Here is a 20,132-nt window from a genome sequence, read left to right as displayed (position 1 = left end):
TATTTTGTTGCAGACATGTCATTATACAAACTAGGTAACATCATCAGTGACTAGCACTGACCATTAGCATGGATGTAGCATTTGTTATGTAGCATTTTCTCATCACTTTGGGTAATGAAATGCATGTAAGAAAACAACCAAGCTCAGAGACAAAGACCCTTCATTTCCACTCTGATATTTCCACTACTATTTTCCCAACAATAGTGTCAATCTGTGGTAATCCTTGATGGGCTTTTGCTGATTAGGATTGAAATGAGGTTTCAAGTACAGTGTTTGCTTATGGATAAAACATGAGATATGGGAAGAATTTGTTGTATTTTAAGAGAAAATGATGTTACTAAAATTGTTCACACTTCTTGTGATGAAGGGGGGAAGTAATTTCGTTTTTTTATTATATTTTTTCTATTTTTCTTTATTTATTTTTTTACTTCTTTGTATCTTCTACCTTTACTTATTTTATTTTTATTTTGCATTAGCAATTGTAATTTTTAACACAAATGTATTATTTATAAAAAAAAGAGAGAGAGAGAGTGACCCACAGAACCCACTTTCCAAAGTTTGCAAGGATGGCTCTTCGAGGCAGAATACAAAACTATAGATCCAGAAGGCACCCCTTTGCCTGAAACGGAGGCACCCCCAATCAAATTAGAATACCGAGATAAAAGATAGCTGCTTCTGTTATCACTCCAGACTTTTAGTTTTGTAAACGACGTTAATTGGTACAGCCACGCTCCAGGCATGAAATGAGAAGTGCTGCAATAATTAGAGATGATTAATTGGTCAAGCATGGTTTCTTTTCAAGTCGGGATGCTTACTTTGACATTATATCGCAGAGGTTAAGCATAGGTTATCAGAAAATAGTTGGTTTCCCCCCCCCACACACACACTTTTCATAGAATCCCACGTGACCGTTTGGAGAGCTTGCCTTGCAAAGAAACGCTTGCGCTCTGGTTTCCCGCAGACGAGGAATAGTAATGGTTGTGCTGAAAGGGTGTGGGGTATGTGTGTGTGTGTGAGGGTTGGAGGGAAATAGTCAACAAGAAACTAAACCCGTTTCCTGAGAAGATACACCAATTTCCAATCTCGGGGGACAACCGATTGTCCGCCCTCCTCCTCCTCCTGCCTTTACTATCTCCTCCAGTTCATTCCTCTCCAAGCCCAGCACGTCCCTTCCTGAAGCTTGAAATCCTGTGTGTCCGCCCAACCCCCCGCTCTTCCCGTCCAGCCCCTCCCGTCCGTCCATGGCCCTACGCTAGCTCGTAGGACCCCGCAGGCTCCGCAAACGCCGGAGAATCCCGCCGATTGGAGCTCTATTCTAAAAGGCGAGCGGATGAGCTCATCCTCAACCAATGGGAGACCACCGCGGACGGCCACAGCCGTACAAGTTGCAGCCTACACCTGATTCCTCGGGCCGTTGCAGCTTTTACCCGGGCTGAGATGGAGACGGGCGCGGGAGGTCCCGTCTACCTCACCTCCGCTCTTACGAGCCTCTCGGGGCCATCAGCTCTTCAAGGTATTGCCGGGACTCGTGGATATCTGTGAGGGCCACGTCCCTTCCTGCACCTTCTGTGGCCACCTGTCTCCCTTGCCGGTCCAGTTGCACGGATTTGCATCATCTCCGGGATGATGCCAGGAACTGCAGCGCAGTTTCCTTGGTAATTTGGACTCGGGGTGGAGTAGGCAGGGCTAGGCGAGGTCAGTTCCTCGTGCCCCTCCCGATGGCGAAGCTCATACAAGGCCGCCGGAATGCTAAACTTATGCAGTGCTAGCAATGGATGCTTCCTTCTAGCGGCGTCTTACTTAAAGCCTTCTGGGATGCCTGCAGGAGGTCAAGCCAGAAGGAATTTCTCCATGAGAGCATCCGTGCCTGCACCGCGAGAACCGAGACCGTGTACACCTCCATCTTTGTCTGGGGCGTCCAGCATGAAAAGCAACCTTTACCAAATTAGACTGGTCTCAAGCCGTTAGCAGCTACCGTTTCGTGTCCACCTGACCCCGGTACAGGAATCCAAAGTAGTAGCTGCATTTGCTTCAGCCTCCTTACACCGGTGAGGGATATCATATCTGGACTGAGGTCATTCAGATAACCCCTGGCTGGCAGCAAAGAGTTAAACTTCCTCTTATTTCTTAGGGCTGCTTAGTGGTTGTTTGGGGTTTTCCTATGCCAGTCGTATAGCCCATAATAAGGGGTTGTCCGTTTGTTTTTAATGCTACTTTGGGCCATTCAGTCAAGCAAATTTAGGTAGTGTGATTCTTAACCAACCCCACCCAGTAGTCCCGATGTTGCATCCCAGATATCAGATCCTAGTCACTTGCTGCTTCTTTCTCTAAAGCAGCACTGTAGCTTTTAGTTTAGTATCATGGATTGAAAAGTTGATTAACAATGGCCCTTATTACAACAATTCTTTGTAATATTTGCAAATGCTGCAGATTTTAGTTGCATAGAATATCCGAGTTTGATATAATAACAGAGTTGGAATAGCTTTAGATCTGGATTTAATTACTCTTCCTTCTTTTTCCTTACCTTTGGAGGACTTGTTCATTTTGCCCCGACAGCACCGCTGAGTTCAGTTTATAGAAGAAAAGTCCCCTATTTTTTTCAATCTGCAAAAGAGAATCTTTCTTAGAAGATTCCCTTTTGCAAATGTTGCTGTTGTGACATGCAAAGCACCTATGTTGACAGTCATAGGTATGTATATCTGTGGCCTTTCAGAGGTAATTAAGTCACATCATTCCTCATTTGTACCCTGTATGGCTGATGCTCAGAGTAATTGTGCCTTTGTCTCATGCATTGCAGGGTGTGGATGGTGACAATCTCTTGAGAATGGCTACTTCTTAAGGAGAGTGTCCTTAGGATATTTTTTTTGGAAATGGATTCAGAGTCCTGTAACCGAGCTTTCTCCCAGGCCCGCATATATCTTGAACAAATTCGAAGCCGGGTTGCACCAGGGAGTATTGACATACATGGTCCTGGGAAGCGTGACTACCTGGTGGATGCAGCTAAGCAGATCCGCCTGGCTCTGGAACGGGATGTAAGTGAGGACTATGAAGAAGCATTCAACCACTACAAGAACAGTGTGGATGTGCTGCTCAGTGGGGTGCAAGGTAAGATGGAGAATTGAACTATCCTGGAGAAGATGGATTGTACTTGGTGACTTACATGATCATCAAGGGTGTTTTTCTTCTGTTGATTAATCTACATTTTTAGGATAGGTTCCAAGTGACTCATCCAGGCAGATGAATGTTATACTACTTTAAAGCACAAAGTGATCTAGATCAGCGGTCGCCAACCAGTGGGCCACAAGAAAATTTTGGTGGGCCGCAGAGAACTCTCACCCCCAGAGCACACCCCCCCAAAGCAATTAATCCAGGCTGAGCAGAAACACAAGGCTGCCAAGCCCACATGGCTTGCGGGAACCCTCCCCGCCTACTCACTCCTTACCCGGCAAAGTTGTCTGCTAAGTTGCTATTTTTCCTTTTTCCGACCATCATCTGTTCTGCTGTGCCGGGAGATTTAGATTAGCTAGGAAGCAGGAAATGGTTGGATTTCTTGTTTTCTAGCTAAGCACAGTCAAACCTCCCTTAGGACTGAAGGTTTGCTTGCAAGCAAATTCAGTGCAGACTCACACAAGCAATCTGAGAGACTGAGCTAGCCGATGGCAGATAGATAGATTACTGAATGATTCTGTGAGCAACTCAATTTGCCTGCTTTGCCTGATTTTGGGTAAAAGTTGCTCTTTTTTTATAAAAAATTAAATATTTATATAAATATTTATAATATTTACATACAAGCCATGCCCAGCCAGTCACATGACCACCAAGCCACACCCACAAATTAGGCCATGCCCACAGAACCAGTTAGTTGTCCTTGGGATCTAAAATTATGAGTTTGGTGGTCCCTGAGGTCCAAAAGGTTGGCGACCCCTGATCTAGATTGCTCTGGATGGCACTTTGGGGTATTCTAGCTCATAAAATTATAGAAATGAGGAAAATTAAGCAGTACAATAAGAGGAAAATGAGTAGGCATATTGAAAACAAGCATATGTCTAGTCTTCCTATTTGTTAGGAGTTTATTTTGTAAACTCAAGGGGACTTATACAATGCACTCTCCTCCTTTTTTTTTTTTTTTTTTGCACAACAATCCTATGAAGTGGGTTGTGCCGAAACGTTTAGTCCAAAGTCACTCAGGCAACTTTGCTGCTTAAAGAAGGCCTAGAATTCACAGGCTTCTGACATCTAGGCCAGCGCCTTAACCACTACACCATTTAAAGAATTTTGATTGTTTCTCAGTGGGGAAGTGTAATTTGTTGCTGGCTGGTTTTTTTATACTTTATTTATTTTATTCAATTTCTATATCTGCCCAACTCAACCAAGTGACTCTTGGTTATGGAATAGGATATGTAAGTGGCTCAGAATTCAACTTGGCACAAAAGCCAGATAAACAAAGAAGGCCTGAACATAAATTAATGCACATAACTCTTGACAGTGGATCCTAACAAGGAGCGCCGTGAAGCCGTGAAGAGGAAGATCACCCAATATCTAAAGCGGGCAGAGGAAATCTTCAACTGCCACCTACAACGTAATTTGGGGAGTGGCAATTCCACTGAAACGGTGAGAAACTGTAGTTGTAGAGTGTTAAAGGACTCTAGGTAGATCCTTTTGTGTAGAATTCCCCAACCTTTCTGGCTTTGTGGACCAGTGGGGTGGGGGAAGAGGGGATGGTTCTGCATAAGGGGCTGGCAAGTGTGGAAATGTGCGTGCAGCTCCATTTGCGTGAGTGGTGGGCACATATGCTCGGCTGCTGCTTGCGCATCTGGGGGTGCGCATGCCTGCACTTGTCCACCACTTCCATGGCCCTGTTCCAAACCGCTCATGGCCCAGTAATGGGCTGCAGCCCAGGGAATTGGGACCCCTGCTTTAGTGAGTCCAGTGTTGGAAACATTTCTGGATGCAGAGAGGATTAAAGCAGGATTTGTGGAAGAGAACAGGCATGCCTTCAGAATGAAGAGCTTTCTAGCATGAAAAGATGCTAGCCTTGATTTGAAAATCGAAGGGGGTTTAGCTTAAACCACTTGCCAGTTCAGTGCCTCACAGAATAATCTGGTTAAATTGCAGACCCTTTATTCCAACATCCTGCCCAAAGCAAAATTTGTGTACTCTCCCAGACAAATGGTTATCTTACCTTTGCTTAAAAACTTTTCCGCTATGTTTTGAGTGCACCCAGAAGTGTGAGAAAGCAATAGTTTAAAATATTTTAAAATAAAATTAATGTTTAAAAGGTAGATACAGTATTTTAAACCAGGAGGTTGCATGTAGGGCTGGTAGAAATGACTTTTATTTTCTTACTTATATCCCACCTTTATTATTTTTATAAATAACTCAAGGCAGCAAATATATCCATCACACCTTCCTTCTATTTCCTCCACAATATCAACCCTGTGAGATGGGTTGGGCTGAGAGAGAGTGACTGATCCGGGGTCACAGTGGTGGGATTCAATTTTTTTTATTAATGGTTCTGTGGGCGTGGCTTGGTGGGCGTGGCAGGGGATGGATACTGTAAAATCTCCAGTCAGAGGTGGTATTTGCCGGATCTCTGAACTACTCAAAATTTCTGCTACAGAAAATTTATCCAGAACTGGTCAGAACCTGCTGAATACCACCTCTGCGTTGCCCAGCTGGCTTTCATGGTCAAAGTGGGCCTTGAAAACTCAGGAGCTCTTGTCTTCTAGCCTGGTGCCAAAATCACCAGACCAAACCAGCTCTCCCTAATAATTAATGTCACTGTCCTTTTTTTTTTTTTTTTTTTTGCTTGTACAATTCCAATCTCTTCTTTATAGATACTTCCAATTTCATTAAATGTTGAATCCTGGACAACACAACACAATATAATATTTCCCTAAATTATTCTGGATTCCTAAATTCAGTTTGGAATGTTTCTATTCATTTCTGTTTTATCAGAATTCTCAGATGTAAACGAACTTCTTACTTGAATTCATGAATATGACTTTTCCCCTTAAACAAACTTTGTTAATACTGGGGCTGGAATTTTTATATTCAGTTATTTTCTCCTACATTTTTAATCCATGATAAGAAGTCAAAAGCTTGCATAGGTGTGCTCACCTTATATTGATTTGTGTGTCTGTGTCACATAACTACGATATTATAAAGAAGTCCTTGAGTTGAGGTTGACTCCTGTTCATGTCATCCATGCAGTTCCCTTGACAACATATAAGCAGCTTGCTGCCACTGCCATCTTCTAACATGCTTTTTCAGACGCTTGAAAAATCAACATTCTGGGATTAAACAAGTATAATGTTTTTGACTCACTTGTTTAATTGGATTCTCTTTGTCTAGTTCTAGGACTTGTGTGAAGAACAGACGTTTTAGGTCGTATTTATGCAGAAATGTTTTAAAAATGTATTTTCTAAACTTTTAAGCACCACTGTAAATTTAAAAAATATAATTGTTAAGAATTTTGATTATAATAATAAAATCTGATATGAACTAAACTTAAAGAAAAAAGAATAGAAAGGATTAAAAAATGCAAGGAAAAAAGAGGAAAAAGAAAAGTAATAATATAATAATTAAAAAAGAAAAATATATAAAGAAGTGACTTCCAACTAAATCAACAGATTTAGTGACTTTACCCCCTCTAAGTTACAAACATTTATTTCTTCACCCCATATCCCATCTCTTACCTATCAACAAATCCATAAAATATCATCTTTTTGGTTCTCCCAAAGGTGTTTGTTCAAGAGGCAACTGGACTTTCTGGTTTTTCTTTTTCTCATCCAAGAAACTTTTTCAGAGCTAGTGAGTCTAGTGAAGAGAAGGACCAGGGGAGACATGATAGCAGTGTTCCAATATTTGAGGAGCTGCCACAGAGAGGAGGGGGTCAAGCTATTTTCCAAGGCATCCAAAAGCCAGACAAATAATAATGGATGGAAACTGATCAAGGAGAAATTCAACCTAGAAATAAGGAGAAATTTTCTGACAGTGAGAACAATCAACCAGTGGAACAGAAGTTGTCTTGGGAAGTTGTGGGAGCTTCATCACTGGAGGAGTTCAAGAAGAGATTGAACTGCCATTTGTCAGAAATGGTGTAGTGTCTCCTACTTGGGCAGGGGGTTGGACTAGATGACCTACAAGATCCCTTTCAACTCTGTTAATCTTTTTAAAAACCAAAAAGTCTAGTTGCCTATTGAAAAAGCACCTTTGGGACAACCATGATCTGGATGACTGAGAATCTCAATAGACTTTTCAGTTCTTGTGTCTGCAGAAAGTCCATAACGGATTTCCAGAAATAACTACATATCTTGTTTTAACCATATGCCAAGTTTATATTCCTTTTTACTTCTAAAAATTTTAATTCATTCAAATATCATTGATTTCTCTTCATTCCTTCTTTGTCCTATCTCACAGAGTTCTTCAAGGCCTTAACAAGCTTCTTTTGTAAATCCAATAGGAAATAATTACCTAGGTTCCTTTGTTTGTAATTTTCCCCATATATTTTAAAACCTCAGTCAATTTCTTTTGTGGATCCTTTTCTAAGCCATTGTTTTGAACCACTTTTAAATATATTGCTTTGGAGTAAGGTATCATCCCTACTCATAGCATAAAGTTTCACTATATGCTTTTTAAACTGTTAAATTGGGGAGGAATGGAATACTAGAGGTAGAGAAGATGATAGGAAGTTAGTCCTGATGTTAATGGAACCTAATACATGGCCACACTCTTTTCCATGCAAGTCCTAGAATGTTTTTAACATTATGATTGATCTGTAATATTTGCAGCACATTTGGGCTTGGAAAGGTCAGTAAAGTTTAATTGCTATTAATTGTCTGACTCCATTTTGTACCACTTCAAATGAAGATGTGCTTCCTTATTGGTTGTAGGGTTACAGCAGTCTTCGCTTTCGTCCGATAAGGACGCTCTGCACTCCAGTGGAGAATCTCAAGCACTGTAAAGTAGTGGGAATAATTGATAAGGTAACTCACTTTTTATGCTGGAGATATTTAGCTTCAGACCAGTGATGGGATTCAAATTTTTTTACTACCGTTTCTGTGGGCATGGTGTGGCTTGGTGGCCGTGGTAGGGGAAGGATACTGTAAAATCTCCATTCCCACCCCACTTCAGGGAAAGGATACTGTAAAATCCCCATTCTCTCCCCACCCCACACTAACCTGATTTCCAGCTCTGTTCTCCTGTGCAGGGCAACAAAAGAAGACCCAGCCAATCAGCTGAGAATAGATGGGGGTGGGGCCAGTCAGAGGTGGTATTCCAAACTACTCAAAATTTCCACTACTGGTTCTCCAGAACTGGTCAGAACCTGCTGAAAACCACCTCTGCTTCAGACCATACAAATGTTCCAGAAGAGGAGCTGTAACATGGTTGGGACGGAAGCAGGGATGAATGGTCCTAGAGAACCAATGAGCCGTCCTAGAGAATTATAAAAACTAATCTGCCTATTGTAGCAAATGTCATGTTTTCACACTGGAGCCTCTTTAAAGCAAGCGTTTATCTTTGATGAAGACAGTCTAAGAAATAATCAGCAACTGATCACAGATAGTAAACTCAACATCTGGAACGTGAAGGAATTTTCGTTAGAGATTACCTGTATGTCCAACATAAAAAGCTCAATAAGACCAAGCAATTCTGAAATTGGTTTGAAAAATTGGTTTGAAGAATTAAGAGAAGGATGAGGATGAAATCTAAAGAGTAAGTAATTGGTAGTGTTCTAGGGTCTAAAGGCAGATATGTTAACCCAGTTATTGCACTGTCCACAAAAAAAAATGCTGGTTGTTAAAGGAAAAACTGCAAATAAAGCATACCAAAAATATATCTCCAGTTGATTTCAGGTAGTCCTCAACTTATGAGCTCAGTTGAGCTCAAAATTTCCATTGCTAAGCAAGGTGGTCGTTAAGCCCCATTTTACAACCTTTTTTGCCATGATTAAGCAAATCACTACTGTTGTGAATCATGCGGTTGTTTAATGCATTTAGCTTCCCCCATTGCCTTTGTCCGAAGCTCTCTAGGAAGGTTGCAAATGATAATCTCACAACCTCGGGATGCTGCAACCATTTTAATATATGTTGCTTTCCAAGCACTCAAAGTTTGGTCACGTGACTGGAGGGGGGGGAAATGCAACAGTCATAAGTATGAGAATTTGTCACAAGTCATCTTTTTCAGTGTCATTGTAATGTTAGTCATTCAAAGAATGGTGGTAACAGAACAACCTATACCAACAGATTAATATAAGAACAGGCCCATCCTGAGATGTTGATATATGTTGTGTTGCTTATAGGTGCAAATAGTGCAGGATCCGGCTACTGGGAACACCTTTATATTGAAGGTATGTGGCGTCCCCTTTTACATGTTCTCTTTTATGGCTCTAGATATGGTATCCCTGTGTAAGTAACATTGAATTGTTTTCCCCTGAATCTGTGTTTCTGGGACCATTGCAGAATAGGAGGATACTAAACGTTTTTTAAATGTGACCGTTTGGGCAGCCTGGGTTGTTCTGAGCACTGTGTCTGAACCTTTGGATTTGAAGGTTTTTTTTTTTTTTAATCCAGCAGTGACAGTATGGTAGCAGGAACTAATTGAGGGAGGGTTGAGAATTTGGACCCAATTTATTTAATTTGGGCCTATTTTATTGGCCCATAGCAATTTTGCATTATGCAAAAAAAGCCATTGACATCTCTTGTTCTGAAGGAATTTTTATTTATTTATTTTAATTTGATTTGCCAATCGCTTACAAGATGATAGGTATAAGAATAAACATAGTTATGAATACATGAAATGGGTACATATAAGAAAAATAAAAGAAACAATAGGACAGGGACGGTAGGCATGTTGGTGCGCTTATGCACGCTCCCTACAGACCTCTTAGGAAAGGGGTGAGGTCAATAGTAGACAGTCTAAGGTTAAAGTTTTGGGGGTTTGGGGAAGAAACCACAGAGTCAGGTAGAGTATTCCAGACATTGACCACTCTGTTGCTGAAGTCGTATTTCCTGCAATCAAGTTTGGTGCTGTTAACCTTGGGTTTGTATCTATTGTATGCTCTTGTATTGTTATGGTTGAAGCTGAAGTATTCATTGACAGGTAGGACATTGTAATGTATGATTTTATATACTATACTTAGATCAGACCGAAGGCGGTGTAGTTCTCGCTTTTCTAGGTCTAGAATTTCAAGTCTGGTGACATAAGGTATTCTGCAATGAGTAGAGGAGTGGAGAACTCTTCTTGTGAAACATTTCTGGACTTTCTCAACAGTGTTAATATCAGATACGTAATGTGGGTTCCAGACTGATGAGCTGTATTTGAGTATTGGTCTAGCAAATGTTTTGTATGCTCTAGTTACTAGTGTGATATTACCAGAGAAAAAGCTATGTAAGATTAGGTTAACAACTCTAAATGCTTTTTTGGCTATGTAGTTACAGTGGCCTCTAGCAGATTATTTGAGATGAGAATTCCAAGGTCCTTGACAGAGGTTGGATCATCAAAAAGGTCTTGACTATTCAGCTTGTATTTTATTTTCTGATTTTTTTTGCCAACATGTAAGACAGAGCATTTATTTGTTGAGATTTGAAGTTGCCATTTGTTTGACCATTCTGATACATAGTCGAGGTCTTTTTGATTTTTAGATTGGCTTTTTGTCATATCAACAGATATATATTCAACCTTAGTAATAGTATTGATTATATTAACTTAATATGTAAAACCATTCACCTTTAATATTGTTCATTAAAACTCATTGGTGCTGATTTCATATATGGCACCTCTCTTTATCAGGGATTGCTTAATTGGAGGAAAGGGGCAGGAAGGGACATTTCCTGTTTTTCTTCCCCACTTTACGATCTTCTGTTCTTCTGATATTGTCCTGAAAGTACCTTTAGCTCTCTAGAGCAGTTTTGAAGGGGGAAACGGGAGCTGTGAAGAACAATTCCTCTACAGCAGGCCTGTCAAAGTGGCGGCCCGCAGGCTGGATGCATCAGGCCATGCCCACCCCAGCTCTGCAAAGGCAAAAACCATCCTGATATGTCACGATACATCATGTGACATGATCGAGCTTAACACCTGTGCTCTAGAGCTCACCACGTCATGTTGCTGTCGCGTGACGTTTCGTGATGTTTTTCCAATTTGCGGAGCTGGGGTGGGCATGGCCTACGTGTGATGTATCTGGCCCGTGGGCTGCCAGTTTGACGCCCCTGCTCTAGAGTAAGCCAAATTCCTCTAAGTGCTAGATATATCCCTGTGAGAATATGGAAGAGGGCATGTATGTATGTATGTATATACTTGAGTCTTATTTATATGCTGATTGAGATAGTAGACTATATAAAAAGGTTTGTTTATGAGAAGAAAGGTCCATGATTTGTAATATGGGCAGGTAAAGACGGTAATTGTTTGTAATTGCTGCGAAGAAAATTAGAAGTCACTTTTTTATATATAGGTAGTTCTCTATTTACAACCATAATTGGGACCAGAAATTGGGTTTCTGTTGCCAAGCAAAGTGATTTTGAAGTGGGTCACACCTGATTTTACAATCTTTTTCGATATGGTTCTTAAGCAAACCACTGCAGTTGTAAAACAGGCGATCGTTAAGCAAATCCAGTTTTCCCCATTATCTTTGTTGAAAGTAGGCTGGGAAAGTTGCATGCAATGATCACATGATCCTGGAACATGCAGTGGTTGTTAATATATGCCAATTGCTGAATGCCTGAATTTTGACTGTGGGGATGCTGCGATGGTGATAAGGCACTTTTCGCAATGCCCTTGTAACTTAGTACGGTAGTTAAACAAATAGTTATGATGAGGACTATCTGTACCTTCCTTTTTCTTTTCCTTTTTCTTTTTCATACACCTCTTTCATACAGCAATATGCCTCTGTATATTAATGACTAGCTCAATACTGTGCTTCGCTACGAAACTATGTGGTCGGGCTTAGTTTTTGGGGAGAAAAATTAAGGGGTATAAAATTGTGCCTCTGCCAACCAGCATCCATCAGTATTCATCTGGCTAGTGTCCTGTCTGTGTGTGAGAGAGTTGAGGGCTGTTAGGAAACTGAAAGAGTATTTGCTGTGTGAGCAAGGAGACAGCAAAGAGCCTGGATGTGGCTTAGCTCAACTGTTATGTACTAAAGCTGCTTGGTGCTGTGAAACTGAAACTGAAACTCCTCTCCTCTGCTTGTGTTTTGCATTTGGAACAGATTTCTTTTCAGGTGGGTAGAGGGAGTAGAACGCCTTAGCATCAGAGCGTGTTAATAATACACGAAATACTAATGTTCTGATGGTCATTTCGAAAAATCCTTTCTTAGTGAGCACCTAGAAGCCAAGAGGAACATACGTGCCAAATTTCAAGTTAGTAGGCTTTACAGTTCTGGAGATTTTGTGATGATGTGTGAGTGGTATTTCGCTTTTATATATAATGACTCAACTGTGGAGGTGGTTAGCATCATCAGGTTTCTGGGTGTGCAGCTGACGAGTAGGTTAGCTTGGTCGCTCAACATTGAGATACTGGTGAAGCAAACAGCAGCGCCTGCATTTTCTGTGTGTCGCATGAGAAAAGTACATCTTCCTTCCCCCGTCCTTACCACTTTCTATAGAGGGATGATTGAGGGCATCCTGTAATATGGCATTACGTCTGATTTGGAAGCTTTACTGTTTCAGACAGGAACATGCGGAGAGTGGTGAGGACAGCAGAAAAAAATATTGTTAGTTCGCTTCCGTCTATCCAGGACATGGCATATAAGCACTGTTTTTATTTCCCAGTTCAAAAATACACTTATCTATTATCTTGTAAACAATTGGAAAAAAATAAAAAAAAATAAAAAGAAAAAGAAAGAAAAGAAAAGAACAGAAAGTCTGCAGAATTGTCAGAGATGCTACACGTCCTCTCCATGATCAGTTTTCCTTGTTACCTTCTGGGAGGAGGCTTCATGGCCTTTGAAGCAGAACATCTAGATTCACAGCTTTGTTCCGTATAGCATCAACCTTGTGAACTCTCAAGTTTGTTTTTTTCTGCTATGTATTCAAAATGGACAGGGATTAATGTGTGTATGTGTGTGTATGTCTGTGTATTCTTTTGAAAGTGGGCAATATAATTTCATTTTTAATATGTGCCAACATGCTTACCAAAAATGACAATAATGGTTATCAATCTTATCTTTTACTTTAACTATTATTCTTCTATAATTTCTTTTTTATTTGTTCTTTTATGCTTTTGAAATTTTTAAAATATTTGTAAAATTTTCTTTTAATGAAAATTACTTTTTAAAAGGAGATAATATATATTAGACAAATTATGAAGGAATTCTGTGGTCTATGTGGAATGGTGCCTTTAAAGGTCAACTTTCATCTATGCTTTTTGAAGAAGAAACAGTAAGAACAAGGATGGACTTTTAACCCCACTGGTAAGCTACTGGCCTCTTCTGGCCCAAGAATATCCTTAGCTTATTTTTTCTGATACTATTTTACTTTTATCAGAGTATCCCCAAATCCTACATGGAGACCCGGGAAAGACAGACCATCATCCCTCATGGAATCCCCTTTATGACAGAATTATTGCGCTATTCTGTAAGTAAGGATTCCATCTTCCTCCACTTGGAACATGTGAAAGGTGAGTATTTATTGCTAGATACGTTGGATTCCTGATTCCCTCTCCCAGACCTGTCTTCTGTAAAAATCCATGCGTGAGAAATATGTCATATCACCTTTTCTGATTAATAAAAAAAATCCCGTCAGGCTGCTTAAATTTTTTTGCTAGCGTAGATGAACAGTTCTCCTCCAATAAATATAAAAGAAGCTATGCAAGAAATTGAACATGGAGAGACCACAAGAAGATCCCATTGACAGCTCAGCCAATAGCAGAAAGCAAGGTTGCAACCCACGTGTAGGAAGATAATTACTTGTTTGTGATTCAGCAAAAAAGAATTCTAGTGAGCCACCTGACCTCTGATTAATAATGGTGGCTGGTATTGGCAAGAATAATAGGCGAAGCTAATAGATATCTGGGGTTGCAGTGTTTCCAACTATTTCTAGCTTTTACTTTTCTCCTTTTTTTACAGGAGGAAACCTCTGGTCATATCTTCGCTCCCATCATGGTTCTGCCTCTGTCCGTTCTCCCTTGCTGAGTCCAAAGCTCACTTTGGATTTTGGGTATATCAGGGAAGAGGAGCACATAGAAAACCTTCATGAAACTGGTTCTGACTCCCAGAAGAGCTGCAAGATCTATCCCAAAAACGGCAAAATTCCTGTATCTGTAAATCGTCCCCTGTTGAAAAAAATGGATTGTTTGATGCCTGTGAAACATTCATCCAGCCACCTTTCTTCTAGAACCTCAAGTGACCACAGATGGCATACTGAAAAGGCAGGTGGACCATGGAAGAAGAATCTAAGCACAACCCATCCCTTTCCTGGTGCTACAGAATCTACAAGCAAAACAGTACCTCAAGAACCTAATCACTCAGGCAGTCAGAGACTGACTTTCAGATCCTGTGATTCATTTATGACAATTTATGGCATTGGAAATGTGTCTGGAAAAGAGACTCTTCAGCTAGAACCAAAGCCACAAACAGGTGAAAGATTTAGCCACACTGCCCTAGAGGTAACAAGAGGATACAACAAATCAAAGGCAGAAAATCCATGGCAAAACCAGTTGTATCCTGGAACTCTTGAAGAGGACAACAGAGAGAAGATAGAAGCAAGAGAAGAAGACACTTTCATGCAGAGGTTACCAACTCTTGATCACAAAGATTTCAAAACCCAATCAACAATAGGATGGCATGAATCTTCAGTGGAACCAGTTGCCCAAAGCCATACCCCTGTCAGTTGGGTCATAAATGAGGAGCAGATCCAAGTTTGGGCAGCTGAATTGATTTTGGCTCTGGAAGGTCTCCACCAACAGGGAATCTTGTGCCAGGATCTCAACCCACGAAATTTGCTTTTAGACGATACTGGTAGGGTTTTTCTTAAGATAGAACTGAAGGAAAACTTTAGTCCATCGTGTGGGGCAGTGATACGTGATTTTTTTTTTAAAGTCACTTTCACTTTTCCTTGAGCTTCATAATATGATGTAAAATAAATATTCTTTCATTATGATATTAATATAGTCAAAATATTGGGAGGACAATGCTTTTTAGAGTCATTTGACCCATCTTTGTCTTTTTTTCCTCTGACTTAAAGGGAAACAATGATGGACTGCATGTATCATTGTATATTCAAATGGGGGCTTCAGATGTGCACCTGGGATAAAATAAGTCATTCAGTTTAAGAAATGAAAAAGGGTTGCTTGGCTTTGCAGAGCTAACTGTTGTTGTTGACTTTCTTCGTAGGTCATCTCCGTCTCACATTCTTTGGCCAGTGGAGTGAGGTTGAGCCACAGTGCAGCAGCCAAGCAGTAGATGATTTGTATTGTGCTCCAGGTATGGCTGAGGACTGTTGTAACCCTGCCTTCTATATCTGGGGAGGTTTATATACAAAGTTGTTACCTGGGGGACAGGGATGAACAATAGTGCAGTGGGAATGCTTTTATAACAGTGGCCCCCAATCTTTTGGGCACCAGGGACCGGTTCTGAGGAGAGCGGTTTTTCCATGGGCCGGAGGGGGCATAGTTTCGTGTGCTGCCTGCATCCTGCGGATGGGGCTTCACTTGTTTGCATGGTCCGGCTTCTGGCATGCTGTGGCCCAGGGCCGGTTCACGGACCAGGAGTTGGGGACCCCTCTTCATAGGGCTGCTCCAAAAAATATTCAGAACAGCTCTAAAAATATTTAACCTGCTATAAGATGGCTCCCAAAATATTTAAAGGTTTTGACACTGTCGGGTTTTTTTTTTTTACATCTCAAGGTTTTAATTTAAGTTGATGTGCTTGGTGGTTTTTGCAGAAGTGGGTGGAATTTCTGAACTGACAGAAGCCTGTGATTGGTGGAGTTTTGGAGCGCTGCTTTATGAATTATTGACTGGAGTGGTAAGTAGCCTGAAGACATTGAATCGATACGTGTAATCTAATCCAGTATTAAAATCACAGAAAAATGACTACCAATAGCACCAGCTAGAAATGTAACTTCAATAGCTCAGTTCTAGGACAAGGTGGGGAGCCCTTTTTGGACTGTTCTCCCTCCCTGCCTGAGATGTTGGATCTTATTGCTGGATTGGTGGTGGAGTTCTTGAAACTGACTGTTCTGGAGGATTTCAACTTGTCTTCCCTGGAAGGTGGATCATAAGTGGCTCAGGTGTTCATGGTGACGATGGTCCATGACCTTGACCCCAGTCATTCAGAGCCTGGTGCACACTGAGGCCAGTCATTAAGTCTGGTTTGACTAAATAAATAAATTACATGCCAGCAAAACTGCAACACACCTACATAGGGCTGCTTCTGAATCTCTTCTGTATAGCACTGCCTTTGAAGATTGCCCTCTAAAGACAACTGATACAAAATGCAGTGGCCTCCATACCGTCATATCTATAAACACTGCACTGTTTCTCGGTCACTGCAATTCAACTTTAAAATTCAGTTTAGCTTAGGACCAAAGTACCTGTAATATTGCCTCCACATAGAAGCAAATCAACCATTATGGTGATTCAGTTAGTTCAGCTAACCAAACTCCAGTTTTTTGAGACAAAAGGAGGAGTTGCAAAGAGTTTTCATTAGCAGCTCCCGAACCTTGGAATATTCTTTCATGGATTTAGGACAACTTTTTCATTGTGGGCTTCCCAGAAGAGAGTGAAAACGGAATTGTTCTGGAGGGGATTTAATCATTATTGGATGATATCACTATGTAGATAGTAGATATTTATGATAGTTTGATGGACTATGAAGGACATGGTTTGATATTGTGTTTTAAGGTATGTAATATGTTCTATGTGAGGTGGTTCAATTATGACAGAAGTAGGTTTTAATTAGTGCAGATACTGAATCCCATGAAGTTTTTTACTATTTGAATGTGCACTATTTAGAATTCTAGAATAATTGTATGTAAAATATGGTAATTGGAATTTAGAATTAGAATTGTATGTAAAATATGGTAATTGGTTACAGCTCAATGGAAGTAACAGTGGAAAAAGTGGTAATGAGCCCCGTCTTTTTTGTACTTGTAGTGTTTTTATGTGAAAAAGGACTCCTTTTGCTCATTAAAAGCACTTCTTAAAACAAATGAAAACAAATCGCAAAAATGATAGGCATCAGCATATAAAGTACATGCATACATGAAGATTAGTACATGCATACATGAAGATAAGTGCAGACTGAAGTACTGTAGCAACGTCTAAAACTAATGCTAGATTAGCACTAATACTCTCAACTGCTCATTTTTATTTTTATTTATTAAATTTTGATGCTGCCCCCATCTCCTCTGTAAGGTGACTCTGGACGGCACATGCACTAACCTTGCATAAACTGAATTTTTGCTTGCATTAAACATGACCTGATATTGTTGTACGATTTGCACTAAACAGAATGTTGCATTATTTAAACTCACGTTAATCATGAACTATGCTTACCAAGCGTACCAAGTGTCTGCACTTGAAACCTACTTACTGCTAGTTGTCAAATTTTGTTAATACATTGTCACCTTTAGTGGGTGCTTCAGTAAAGATATTGTCTTATAAGCAAAGGCAGCTAATAATCTAATTTCTAAATAGCACTTCTTTTTCAGTCTTTATCACAGAATCATCCCTCAGGGATTCATCCATACACCCAGATCTATCTTCCAGAAAAGCTCAGCCAATCTGCTTCATCGCTGCTCTCAGAGGTGAGGTGGCTATTCAAGCAAGGGAAGTGCAAGATTAGCAAGAAAAAATGCTTTGCATGCAGTGCAATTCTGAATTACAATTTATTTATTTTTTTTAGCTGCTGCAGTATGATCCTAAGCAACGTTTGAACTCTGGTGAAAATGGTGCAAGCAAGATTAAGTCACACATTTTTTTCAGTTCGATTCAATGGAATAAGATGGTTGCAAACTAAGTTCTAAATGCAAGGGAAGGTGGAAGAAATATGCTTGGTGGACCAAATAGAACCAAGTTGAGTAGTTCATCTGTCGAATTGTGCTCCAGATGATCCACGTCCATTGAAAAGCACTTGCTCCTATAAGCTGAATGAATCTGAGACACTGGCACTTGCTGTCACTTAGGGAAGAAACCACACAATTTGGCTGGGAACTCCATGCTCAAAAGAACACATCTGCTCTTTTCTTTTTCCTACTTGTGTGCCAGCAGCAGTGTCATAAAAATCGTAGGCACTTCAAGTTTCCTGTAAGGCAGTGATGACCAATTTGGATCCCTAAAGATGTCCAATGTAACCCAAATAGAAACTGAAGTCAAGCATCCTTGCAAGTTCTGGTACTTCAAAGACAAAATCTGATGTGCCTTCACAATAGTATAAGTAAGGTCTTCTTGTTTTATCCTACTTGATAGATTCCTCCCCCCAAACCAAATATGAGTAGGAGATAAACTTTCTACTGTATTTTCTCTTTCCATATCTCATGTTTAGTTCAACTTTCAGAGGATTCTCTTAACTTTGTCTTGCATATATTCGCCCTATAAAATTTTCATATTTTTCACCCCATTTTTTATTTGAAGCATGCTACAACTTTACAGGTTGGTTATGCATTTTCATGAATGTACCACTAGATGGATATTTTCAGTAACTTTTATGTGCCATGTATTTCCCCTTCAAAAATGTGACTTCTTTATAGATCTGACACCACCTTTTACCTGGCAAGAAAATGAGCAAAAGACTACTCTTTGGACTTCTGTGGATTATCCCTTGTTTTGTCTCTTAACTATTGTAACATCAATAAAACAACTGGAGCACAAGGACTTGTGTGAATCTTTAGAAATGTTGCCACCTGCCACAAATAAGGTTTTCAAGCAAGGCCTAGGCTGGGCAGTACCAGAAAAGCCACATTGATGCTACAGTTCTAGCAGTGCTCTTTGTCCAAGGAATGGCTAGTTTTGGCACATGTATGAAAGTGGTCATGCTGACCAGGCCCCAGGTACATAGCATACACGAATGTTGAATGGACATTTATACTTCATTTGAATCAAGGGAAAAATCTTCTTCCTCAGAAAATGGAAAGAAGTTCTGGTTAATCTTAGAAAATATTTTTGCAATATGATTCACTTAATACTTAATACGAAGTGAATTTGGATACAGTACATGCTAAATAGTGCCTAGAGAAGGTGGCACCTTATTTTTCTAATCATTACATTTTTCTTCATGCACATATATAGTTCTTTAATATGAATCTGTAAATGATACTAACAGTGACTTGTTGGACCAGTAGCTGAGGGTCAGCACACGTAAGTCAAACACATTACAGTTTATTTGTTCGTGTAAAACAGAACACACTAATTAGGTCATATTTAAATCCTTTGGGGAAAAACCAAATCTGGTCTCAAGCCCAACAAGTCAATGGCTTACAGCTCATGAAAACCCCAAATCCACAATCTCAGAAAATTAGAATATTGTGAAAAGGTTCAATATTCTAGGCTCAAAGTGTCCCACTCTAATCAGCTAATTAAGCCATAACACCTGCAAAGGGTTCCTGAGCCTTTAAATGGTCTCTCAGTCTAGTTCAGTAGGAATCACAATCATGGGAAAGACTGCTGACCTGACAGTTGTGCAGAAAACCATCCTTGACACCCTCCATAAGAAGGGAAAGCCTCAAAAGGTAATTGCAAAAGAAGTTCGCTGTTCCCAAAGTGTTGTATCAAAGCACATTAATAGGTTATGTGGAAGGGAAAAGTGGAAGAAAAAGGTGCACAAGCAGCAGGGATGACCGCAGCCTGGAGAGGATTGTCAGGAAAAGGCCATTCAAGTGTTGGGGACTTTCACGAGTAGACTGAGCCTAGAGTCAGTGCATCAAGAGCCACCACACACAGACGGATCCTGGACATGGGCTTCAAATGTCGTATTCCTCGTCAAGCTGCTACTTAACAACAAACGTCAGAAGCGTCTTACCTGGGCTAAAGAAAAATAGAACTAGTCTGTTGCTCAGTGGTCCAAAGTCATTTTTTTCTGATGAGAGCAACTTTTGCATCTCATTTGGAAACCAAGGTCCCAGAGTCTGGAGGAAGAATGGAGAGGCACACACTGCAAGATGCTTGAAGTCCAGTGTGGAGTTTCCAGAGTCTCT

The 20,132-nt window shown here is 40.4% G+C and overlaps 1 protein-coding gene across 6 annotated transcripts; it reads left to right on the top strand.

Annotated features, from left to right (window-relative positions):
* The first annotated feature begins 1,221 nt into the window (after nt 1–1,221).
* Nucleotides 1,222–18,811, top strand: RPS6KL1 (ribosomal protein S6 kinase like 1). 6 transcript variants are annotated; one of them, XM_087951890.1, is made up of 12 exons: nt 1,409–1,513; nt 2,533–2,689; nt 2,798–3,105; nt 4,487–4,611; nt 7,896–7,988; nt 9,305–9,352; nt 13,485–13,617; nt 14,066–14,956; nt 15,332–15,466; nt 15,882–15,964; nt 17,652–17,747; nt 17,846–18,811. In XM_087951890.1, the coding sequence occupies exons 3-12, from the start codon at nt 2,871–2,873 to the stop codon at nt 17,957–17,959; spliced, it is 1,953 nt and encodes a 650-aa protein (XP_087808016.1). In that variant the 5' UTR covers nt 1,409–1,513; nt 2,533–2,689; nt 2,798–2,870; the 3' UTR covers nt 17,960–18,811. The 6 variants fall into 6 exon arrangements, with proteins under 6 accessions (XP_026520210.2, XP_087808018.1, XP_087808015.1 ...); XM_026664425.2 differs by lacking the exon at nt 2,533–2,689 and having other exon boundaries at nt 1,222–1,513; nt 15,332–15,421; XM_087951889.1 differs by lacking the exon at nt 2,533–2,689 and having other exon boundaries at nt 1,227–1,513.
* Nucleotides 18,812–20,132: the final 1,321 nt, after the last annotated feature.

Source organism: Notechis scutatus, chromosome 1 (assembly GCF_049901735.1).
Source record: "Notechis scutatus isolate UNSWTSFEM ecotype Mainland chromosome 1, rNotScu1.2, whole genome shotgun sequence".
Lineage (NCBI taxonomy): Eukaryota > Metazoa > Chordata > Lepidosauria > Squamata > Elapidae > Notechis > Notechis scutatus.
Note: the sequence above shows the minus strand (reverse complement) of the source record. Positions and strands in the feature narration are given on the sequence as shown.